This window comes from Nicotiana tomentosiformis, chromosome 5, assembly GCF_000390325.3.
Source record: "Nicotiana tomentosiformis chromosome 5, ASM39032v3, whole genome shotgun sequence".
Classification (NCBI taxonomy): domain Eukaryota; kingdom Viridiplantae; phylum Streptophyta; class Magnoliopsida; order Solanales; family Solanaceae; genus Nicotiana; species Nicotiana tomentosiformis.
The window spans coordinates 60,867,580-60,878,461 of record NC_090816.1 but is presented as its reverse complement, the minus strand read 5'-3'; the positions used below and the strand labels follow the sequence as shown (position 1 = coordinate 60,878,461).

Below are 10,882 nucleotides of genomic sequence, written 5' to 3'. Positions count from 1 at the left end.
AATAATGAAATATAATCAAATCTGGATAAAGAACACTTACCCTAATCCAAATCATGAAGAACCTCTCCAAAATCGCCCAAAATCGAGGTCTCTAACTCAAAAAGTGATAAAATATCAAACCCACGATATATAATATGTTTTGCCCAGAACTTCCACATTTGCGGACCAACGAGGCGCGCCTACGAGCACGATTACTGCATATGCGGCCTTCACTTAACAGCCCCAAAACCGCACCTGCGCGCCAGCTATCGCTTCTGCGATCCCGTAGAAGCGTGAGAAACACCCGCAGAAGCGTAAACGACTATGAGCCTCAACCTCGCAGCTGCGATCCATCTCCGTAGACACGTACCCGCACCTGCGGTCCCCTATCCGCAGAAGAGAAACAACTGGACATGCACCAACTTGCAGAAGCGACAAAAATCACACAGAAGCGTGTCCGCACATGCGCTCCAGAATGCGCAGATGCGAAACACCAGAACCAGACCTCCCCAAAACATAGAAATGATCTGAAACTCATCTGAAACATACACGGGGCCCCCGGGACCTTGTCCGAACATACCAACAAGTTTCGTAACATAATGCGGACTTGCTCAAGACCCCAAATCACATCAAAAAACATCAAAATTATGAATCGCATCCCAAATTGAACTTAATGAACTTATGCTTTCAACTTCTACAACTTGCGCCGAATCATATCAAATCAATCCAGAATAATCTCAAATTTTGCATGCAAGTCCCAAATTACATAACAGAGGTATTCCAACTCTCGTAATCACAATCCGAGCCTGATATCCACAAAGTCAACTCCCGGTCAAACCTCCCAACCTTCCAAACCTTCAACTTTCCAATTTTCGCCAAAATGCATCAAATCAACCTATGGACCTCCAAATCTAAATTCGGACACACGCCTAAGTCCAAAATCACCATACGAAACTATTAGAATCATCAAAATACCATTCCAGAGTCGTCTATATAAAAATCAAACTTCGGTCAACTCTTTCACTTTAGCTTCTAAAACAAGAATTGTTCTTTCAAATTATTCCTAAATCATATGAAAATCGAACTCGGCCATACACGTAGATCATAATACACAATATGAAGCTATTCGAGATCTTAATCCACCAAACGGGACACTAATTCTCAAAACCACCAACCGGGTCATTACATTCATCTTCTGTACGTGGACAATGTTATGACGGAGCAAGCATATGCAAGGTGATATTAATGGTCTTAAAATGTTGATTGTACAAGAAAGTAGATCGGCTCATTCTATTCATTTTTTTGCCCATCAACTTTAATTAACTCTTGTAGCGATTTCAAAAAAATGAGTTCAAGTGGGAGAACTTGTGTTATTGGTTTGAAAAAGAAAAACTTCAAGAGGCATTAGATATGGGTGAGCTAGAAACATGTAGAGGCTTAAATCAAGATTTCGGTCTTGTTAGAGCCAGTGATACTCGTTGGAGATCTCACTACAAGTCGTTTGGAAATTTTATACTTTTGTTTGACTCTACTATTGATGTACTTGATACTCTTGTTGAAGATGCAAGAACTTTAAATGAAAGAGCTAAGGTATCGGGATATCTTAGAAGTTGCCAAATGTTTGAGGTTGCTTTCATGTTGCGTTTGATGAAAGACATTTTGGGAATCACATATGATCTAAATATATCGCTCCAGAAAAAAGAGCAGAATATTGCTAATGCCATGATACTTGTTGAAGTAGCAAAAAGAAAACTTCAGATGTTAAGAGTTGATGGATGGAATCCACTTAAAGATAAGGTATCTACATTTTGTATCAAGCATGATATTCGAATACCCAATTTTGATGAGCCCTATGCTAACTCTGAAAGATCACGGCATAAAGTAGTTGATCATACTACTTTACATCATTATCGTGTGGACATATTTTATAAGATTATTGATCGACAACTTCAAGAACTTGATGATCGTTTCAATGAGGGAACAAATGATTTATTTCATGGGGTAGCTTGCTTGAATCCCGTTTCATTCATTTTCTAATTTTGACATAAGGAAGATAGTGAAAATGGCTAAATTATATCCTGACGACTTTTATGAATTTAGGTTGGGTGTACTTGAGAATCAACAACAACAACCCAGTATAATCCTACTAGTGGGGTTTGGGAGGGTAGTTTGTACGCAGACCTTACCCCTACCCTGTGGTAGAGAGGCTGTTTCCGATAGACCCTCGTCAGTTCTTGGAGGGAGGGAGCCGAGGGTCTATCGGAAACAACCTCTCTACCCAGGGTAGGGGTAAGGTTTGCATATACACTACCCTTCCCAGACCTCACTAGCAGGATTATACTAGGTTGTTTTTGTTGTCGTTGTTGTTGTTGTTGTACTTGAGAATCAACTTGCTAATTACATTATGGATGTACGTGATATTGATGAAAGGTTCTCATATTTAGGTGGACTTGGTGAACTTTCAAGAAAACTAGTTGAAACAAAAAAGAATATTACTTATTCTCTTGTATTCTGCTTGGTGAAATTTGATTTGCTTCTGTTAGTTGCCACTGCCACCGTTGAAAGAGCTTTTTCTGCGATGAAGTTTTCAAGAATGACTTGCGAAATCGAATGGATGATGAATTTTTAGATGGTTGCATAGTGCCTTATGTAGAAAAAAAAAGATATTTCGTACTATTTCTAATGAGTCTATTATAAAAATAATTCAAGAGATGAAACTCGTCGAGTACAATTGTAATAATATTTTTGGATTATGCTTTCAATAGTATTGTTTTTTGTTGATTTCTTTATATGAGTTTTGATTTATACAATTGTTAGTTATATAATAAGTATTTTTATTATTTGGCAAAATATTGCCTATTTTAGCTTAAAAGTTTTCAGTGCACCCATTCTTCGAATTGTTTTTTTATTTACTTATTCAAAATTTGAACACCCTTCGTGAAATTTCTGGCTACGCCGCCGAAGAGATCTACCATGAGGCAGATGGTGAGGTACTTGGAACCCAATTGGCGCCGCCGGAGATGCTGGGAAGAAGAGTGGTGCTAATGTTGTTGAGTTTGAGGACTTGGTGCATTCTTATCCATCATCGTCTTATTTTGTAGAAAGTAAGCACATGGTCATTGGCTTACGCTGGTGAGAAGGATACTGATCTCGAAGCTAATTCGATAATGACGTTTTGAATATTTAAGTCCTGCTGTGTAGCTTACTGCAGAGTATGTGCCCACCTTAGATTATTTATTCTTTTCGAGACTTGCCCATCTTACGAATATACCAAATCTGGGAAGATACTTACAAGCACCTGTTAAAATCCGATCCTTTAATTGCCTCCTCCTACCAACTCCCTCTGCATCTCTTTACCAAAAATCATCTTCCAATGTCCATGCGTTGTCATGTCTCGGTATCTTTTGGCTGGCTTGCATCGAAGCTGCAGAAGACGAATGTGAAAGTCGACAGCCTCACTGTAAATGAAATTCGGACGCCATAGCTTTGCTACTTCTGTTTGTTCAAAAAGTCCTGCAAACCTTCATTATGCTCATGGAAAGAAAGCAAGAAAGATAAAAGAAAAAAGAAACGAGTGCCAGTAATAACATTTCCCGACAGGATCTCCACCGCCGTTAAAGCTGAAGCTAATGAACGAAAGAACATCGGATCTAAAACCTAAAAGGCAGTTCACATTCAAAAATATGAACATAATCTACATGTAATTTCAATCGAGCTTCAGAAAAGAAGGATAACATTCTAGCTCGGCCTGTCAACTCCCAAAATTTGATGCAATTTCCATTGATGCAAGAAAAGAATCCACCCGTACACTCTGGAACTTCACCACGATGCAGGAGGAAAGTAGAAAAATCAGAGCCAGTTTCAAAAATAGATCTTTCCCCCTCCCTATATATTCTTCTAAAGAAAGATTTAGTCCAGCTGCTCTGCGTTGCTGAGATACCAATGACTTCTCGGAATGATTCCAGATTCTCAATCAGTCACACCATTCAACAAACAAGGCCTACCTAACAGGCAACAGCTTCTGTTTAAAGAAAAAGAGATTAATGTCTACATCACATGCTACATGAGATTGCTATCAGCAGTAATGGGAAGATACAAACGAAACAAGCTTGTGTAGAGGAATTGCACATAACAACTGAGCATCGGCACAAAATCTTCAATTTTGCTCGCTACCATTTGCTATGACTTAAAATTAAGGTCCACCTCACCACCACACTGGACTCAGCATAATCTTCCCGTTTCCTTCCAACAGAACAAGAATCTTCTATAGCAAAAGTTCACTTATTTATAGTATTCTCCTCTCCATTCTCTTCTTCACTGTCTTTTGGGCCCCCACCAAGAATTTCAAAATCATCAAAACCTGTGGTAGACGGTCATGATCGTCAAAAGATTGCAACTAACAAAGATTTCTTAAATGAGAAACATAAGTTACCTGCACCTAATGCTTCAATATCATCAACTAGTGGACCTAAGGGAGCTATGCTGCCTGAAGGTGGGTCAACTGTCATCCAGTCTGAACTTTCCATGTCCTCCGAGCTTAGTTCCCTTCTGGAAACCCAGTCATGAACAAGCTCCATTTTGTCATAGGAGATGGAGTCCATACAGTCCGGATCCATGTTTTTCCTATTGCTGTAAGCAATAAATTACACACACTCTATTTCATCTCAAGAAAAGGACAACAGTTTGTAAATTTCTCCCTTTACCTTTGCCTCAGCCACAAGTTGTAGTGAACAAAAGCAAGATCATTAAGTCTTTGATGCTCAATGCAATTTTTTGTCTCATGCATCTCTTCTAAAGGAATTCGACCTGGCTTGAACCTGATCAAACTTGATGTTTGACTGAGAATACGGATGGCCAGGCGAGCCAAATTTGGGCATCCTCCACCATAAGTTGACCACCAATCAGCTGCAAGAATTACAACATAATGACTTTACACACTTCTGAAACAGACAAATATTCACACTCCCAGGAGTGTGATGCTAAATTATTACTACTTGTTAATTTGCTTTGCCAAAATCCAATAATTACTGACCTAAAGAATCTGACATGGTTGGACAAAAAAGAATTTAACTTTTCTCCATAATCTGTAATGTCAAATATATGCAAACAAAGGGCAAATTAATGGGAGAGATACTAGTTAACAACTGACGCAGCTTGAAACCTTGACCAAGAATGCAAACATGTTTACATGGTTTCCTGTAACTAGAAGAATACATTTTATGCAACAGAGCATAGTTCGAACTTGCTTGCGTCCATTAACAAACAGAGATTTTCTCTGATCAAAGGATCTTAAGTAAAATAAGTATCCATCAATTTCTACCAAGCCTATACAAATAAAAGCTTGTCGCCATATGCCGACACTATAGAAAGAAAAGGGAACTAAACAAGAAATAGAAATGAATAAAGAAAATACAGTATGTAAATTTGTTTTGAATGAAGTGATTCTTCCAATGATGATCGCGACCACTAGACTATCCGAGAGGAGTTAGACTGAAGAGGGATAGAGATACTGGCATTTGACACTCTACCTACAAGAAACTCCCAGAACATAGGTAAGAGGTCATATTCAAGTTGATTAAAGTAACTTTGCCAAACCACTAATAGTTTGGAGATTTAAAACCACACAAATAGTAGGTGTATACAGGAATCCATTTCATGGAATGACACTGACCAGGAAAAAGAGAGTCTCTGGCTCTCACTGCCATTTTCCTCCCAAAATCTCCAGCACCACTGTGGTAAGAAGTAGTTTCTTTCCCAATTTTGTCTTGGATTTTAGGATCAGGAACCAATTTCTCTATACAATCATATAAAAGTGATCTGATATGGAGGCCCACCTCTTCCTCAGTAGTATAGAAAAACTTGGGATTGAGGTAAAACCCCGCAGCATGAAGAGGATGTCGCTGAAGTGGTTCCCACCTGTGATCTATAATATTCCAATAAACTAAGTAATCCTTCTTATTCACAAGCTCGCTCTTAATTGTTTCTTTTGCTCGATAGAGCCCTGCATAAACATATGCCATCGCAGGCCTCTCCTCACTACAGACTATCCTCAAAAGCCTCAAGATGGGATCTGTCAAGCGGGTAATCAAGCTGCAAGTAGACCAAAAGGACTGATTACTGATATAATCTAGCACAGCGAACCCCTCTGGTTTCTTTGAATGTGGGCTCTCCATCCATTCCACAGAAGTAACCATTGATTGCAAATTGTGCTTGATATTTACCATTCGGTTTAGTGTCCGAAAGTCAGTTGCTGAGCGTGTAACTCCTAGATCAACTAAGTCAACTCCAAAGGTGAACTTTCTCATCATACTCAAGAGAATGTTATTATTGTAGATGAATCTTGATATAGACTTTGCTTGTTCCATTATTGTATTGATCCACTCAAGTCTTTTTATGTCCTCGAGCATCAAATCAACGGAGTGAGCAGCACAAGGAGTCCAAAAGAGTGTAGGGTAAGCATCAGTGAGCCTTTTCCCAGCAATAACATATCGCTCCTCGCTACTAGTTACTACTTGCAACACATTTCTCACACCAACTTCCTCAACTACCTCCTTAAGCAACTCATAAAGAGAATCCGGAGAATTTATTATGCTAGATACATCCACAGACCTTAAAAACATTGTCCCTTCAGGGCAGTAGACCAAAAAGTTTACTAGTGTTCTACCCTTACCTGTAATCCACTCATCAACCAAAACAGAGCAACCACTCCTCGCCCAGGTGCTTGAACATTGATCAAAGTCGTTCTTCACTTCTTGAACTGAAGCTTTTAGAACCCAGCTTCTAAGGTCATGGTAAGAAGGGCCTGTAACTTCTGCTCCTTGTGAAGCGATCGCATCAATCATCGGTTGGAAATAAACAGAATTTACAGCATCAAGAGGCACCCTGGCATCTAAAAGGAATCTGGCTACTGCCATATGGACATGATTGTTCACTCTTTTCGACATTACAGCCTGGTTCATTGCAAGAACCATGGCGTTATTATTTGAAGAAGAGGCTTTCCTGATCCTACCTTTTTTCTTCCTACCACCCAATTTATTACATCCATGGTCTCGATTCAAAAACAAATTAGAGGTTTGTTCAAGAGCTTCAACTGGCATCGGAAGCAAGTCAACTTCCGAATTCAGGCCACAACTATTAGTCAATGCAGCAATCTCACTAGTGCCAACATTATAAGTTGATATTTCCTCAGCAAGCTTTTGTTTTTTTCTCTTCTTCATTACAACCCCATTTAAGCTCTCTTGCATCAAAAGGCGAACATCAGGCTGAACTCTCAAACAAGTAGATGCATTACCTTTCTGACCCGCAAGATGTTCTTTAATCCTATGAATTCCACCACCCTTAAATATTTTTCCACAATATATACACTTTAGCTGCACCCTAGCCCCATTCTTATACATTTGACAATGCTTCCACGCGGGGTCATGTTTTTGTGAAGTAACTGGCACTGGTTCCAAATTAGAATCCATTATACATTTACAAATTCTTTAATTACTCTTTTAACGTCAATCTATATCAGAGTCTAAAACGCCCGCGACAATATTAAAATCCCACGTATACTTATAAGGATAAAATGAATAATCTCAAGGCGTAAAATAGAAAACTTACTTGTAAATTGTTTTTCCGCTTTTTTGAGAAGAGAAAGATGGGAGAAACCGAGTTTGGGATTGCGGATTGGTTTTTTTTTGCCCTTTTACTTTATACAAAGAGAGAAAGTCGAAGGATGACCGGTTGGGATTGTAAGTCGGGAATTTTGAAGTTCGGGTGGACCCGACCATGTGCTTCTATAATTTAAGGGTCAAAATATGGACTGGACCGGTTTGGTGAATAGGAGAACCGGATATTTCAGTAGCCCGTGGCTGGAAAGCCGGATACGATTCCGGGGTCAATTAGGCTGGCAGGTGAACGTCAGTTTCGTCTCCTAAACCGGACATTGACATTTGTTACGGCCGAAACCTCCAGATCCGGTCCGTGATCCATTCCTTGTTTTTTTTTTCCCCTTGAAAAGGCCACGCCCCCTTGTCTATTGTGCATACTTCCACGAGAATAGGCAAAGAAAAAATACTACTCCAACAGAAGAACTCTTACGTGCCATGAAAAAAGAAAAAAGAAACCCTAATGACTCGATGTCGTAAATCTTTTCTTTGTGGAGAATTCTGCTTCTCGATTTTTTTTCTTCTTTTTCTTAGCCACGACCCGGATACATTTGTGTCTTGCATTACTTTCTCACAGTAGTGAGTTCAAGACTTCCATGAAAATTTAGTTCTTGAAAATTATGTAGCATTGATGAGACCCATTCTTGAAGAAACTTCGCCGATCAAGACTCGGAAGGATGCAGGGGATCAAATTGAGCATTCGTTCGTGGACATTCTTGGAGTTTATATGGTTCGGATTGGAAGGATTTTCTTTTCTATGTCGTTCGGTTAGTATTATCAACTTGGTTCATAACTTGTGGTTTGTTGAGTCGGTTTTCTCCACTGTTTTGGCCTAGAAGAGGCTCATGAAATTTCAATTCTTGCAAGTTTGAATTTTGGATAGTTCTGCTGGGCAAAAAAATGTGGACAGTGAAAGAAGAATTGTGAGGTTTTTGAGGCAGATATAAAACTCTCCTCAATTCTGAATTTTGTGGAGTTTATGATTTCAAGATGGATGGATACCATTTCTTTTTTAATCTGTACTTCCTCAAAATGGCCTTTTGAAGTAAAATTGTCATTTTTTTTCCATGAGAACAAGTACTCCGCCAGTTTCAATTTAAATTACACACTTTCTTTATTATTCCGTTTAAAAAAGGATGACATATTTTTATAATTAAAAATAATTTAATTTTAAATTTTTTATTTTACCCTTAATGATAAGCTTTTATAACCATACAAATATCACAAAACTTTTACCCCTTAATCTTTTAAGACCACAAGTTTTAAAATTTTCTTTTTTTTTAAACTCCGTGCAATCAAACTACCTTATCTAAATTGAAACAAGGAGTATCATCATTATAATTACTAAATAAAAAGACACCTTAAATCACAAGTATTTTTACAAAATATTCTTGGAAATCTTAATGATCATTTTGTCCTCGAGCAAACAATACTAATTCTTCACAGACCACCAATTTTTTAATGGTAATTAGAGGCTTTATTTACCGAGGAAAAATACGTACAAACAAAAAAGAACACATAAGTCGGAGATAACAACAAACAACAACAAATCCAGCTTAATCTCATATGTGAGGTTTGAGGAGAGTAGTATGTACGCAGCCTTACTCCTACCCTGTAAAGACAGAGAGGTTGTTTCCGATAGACACTCGGTTTAAGGAACAGTAAAAATAAATTAACAAGCAATAAGTAATAAAGAACTAAGAATACAAGAGTAGTACTAGTACTACTGGTAAATTTAGGAGAAACTCACAACTACCTGTCAACCTACAACCTTAATTCTCGATCTCCACACCTTCCTATTGCTAGTCATGTCCTCGGTTAGGTGAAGCAATGACATGTACTGTCTAATCACCTCTCCCCAATACTTCTTTGGCCTACCCCTGCCCTTCCTCAAGCCCGCCATGGTCAACCTGTCACACTTCCTGACCGGGGCATCTATGTCTCTCCTCTTCACATGCCCAAACCATCGCAACCTCGATTCCCGCAACTTGTCTTCTACAGATGCCACTCCTACCATGTCTATAATAACTTCATTCCTAATATTGTCTTTCCTGGTATGCCCACACATACATCTCAGCATCCTCATTTCAGCTACTTTCATCTTCTGGACATGGGCCTTCTTGACGGGCCAACACTCAACTCCATACAACATAGCCGGTCTAACCACCACCCTGTAGAATTTGCCCTTAAGTCTAGGCGGCATATTCTTATCGCATAAAACCCCCGAAGCTAGCCTCCATCTCATCCACCTCGCTCCAATGCGGTGAGTAACATCCTCGTCAATCTCCTTGTTGCCTTGGATTATAGACCCAAGATACATGATACTATCTCTTTTGGGCATGACTTGAGTATCAATCTTCACTTCCACTTCTTCTTCCTGCCACTCATCACTGAACTTGCACTCCAAGTATTCAGTTTTCGACCTACTCAACTTGAAACCTTTGGACTCCAGCGTCTGTCTCCAAACTTCCAACCGAGCGTTAACACCCCCTCGCGTTTCGTCAATCAGTACTATGTAATTAGCAAATAACATATACCATGGCACCCTCGTGTTAGCACATCCAACGCTAGGGCAAACAAAAACGGACTAAGGGTCGATCCCTGATGCAACCCCATCTCCATAGGGAAATGTTCTGAGTCTCCTCCCGCAGTCCTCACATGAGTCTTAAAACCTTCGTACATGTCCTTAATCACCCTAATGTACGCTACCGGGACTCCGCTAACCTCCAAACATCTCCATATCACCTCCCTTTGGGACTTTTTCATAAGCCTTCTCAAGGTCAATAAACACCATGTGCAAATCCCTTTTCCTCTCCTTATACTGCTCCACCAATCGTCTCACCGGGTGAATGCCTTTTGTAGTTGACTGTCCCGGCATAAATTCAAACAGGTTCTTAAAGATAGATACACATGTCCTCACTCTCCTCTCCACCACCCTCTCCCAAACTTTCATAGTGTGACTCAAAAGCTTGATACCCCTATAGTTGTTGCACTTATGGATATCACCTTTGTTTTTGTACAACTGAATCATCAAACTCCACTGCCAATCTTCGGGCATCTTCTTCGTCCTGAAAATGACGTTAAACAAGTTAGTTAGCCACTCCAAGCCTACCCTGCCAGTTTTTTTCCAAAATTTTACGGGGATCTCGTCAGGCCCAGTCGCCTTACCCTTGCTCATCTTCCATATTGCCACATCAACCTCCTCACACTTAATACGCCTACAAAACCCAAAATCTCTCTGACTCTCTGAT

General features: G+C 39.5%; 2 protein-coding genes across 5 annotated transcripts; one reads left to right on the top strand and one right to left on the bottom strand.

Moving 5' to 3' along the window:
• Positions 1-1,389: 1,389 nt before the first annotated feature.
• On the top strand, positions 1,390-2,016 carry LOC138892437 (uncharacterized). The gene has a single exon (XM_070176154.1). It carries the CDS (start codon positions 1,390-1,392, stop codon positions 2,014-2,016), a length of 627 nt encoding a protein of 208 aa, XP_070032255.1.
• A 1,614-nt stretch (positions 2,017-3,630) lies between these two features.
• Positions 3,631-8,655, bottom strand: LOC104092884 (uncharacterized). 4 transcript variants are annotated; one of them, XM_009598570.4, is made up of 5 exons: positions 7,585-8,653; positions 5,651-7,423; positions 4,683-4,884; positions 4,412-4,608; positions 3,631-4,339 (listed from the first exon to the last, which is right to left on the bottom strand). In XM_009598570.4, coding segments are annotated over exons 1-5 (2,256 nt in total). In that variant the 5' UTR covers positions 7,586-8,653; the 3' UTR covers positions 3,631-4,256. The 4 variants fall into 4 exon arrangements, with proteins under 4 accessions (XP_009596865.1, XP_009596864.1, XP_009596863.1 ...); XM_009598569.4 differs by having other exon boundaries at positions 4,418-4,608; positions 5,651-8,655; XM_009598568.4 differs by having other exon boundaries at positions 4,412-4,602; positions 5,651-8,654.
• Between the last annotated feature and the right edge of the window lie 2,227 nt (positions 8,656-10,882).

Bases quoted from the DNA above. Each gene is read 5' to 3' on its own strand.
- LOC104092884 (XM_009598567.4), bottom strand. From the start codon at position 7,445: ATGGATTCTAATTTGGAACCAGTGCCAGTTACTTCACAAAAACATGAC. The intron at 4,885-5,650 runs GTCAGTGTCATT...TAATTCTTGCAG, and splicing joins CAGAGACTCTCTTTTTCCTG to CTGATTGGTGGTCAACTTAT. The intron at 4,340-4,411 runs GTAACTTATGTT...CGTCTACCACAG, and splicing joins TATTGAAGCATTAGGTGCAG to GTTTTGATGATTTTGAAATT.
- LOC138892437 (XM_070176154.1), top strand. From the start codon at position 1,390: ATGGGTGAGCTAGAAACATGTAGAGGCTTAAATCAAGATTTCGGTCTT.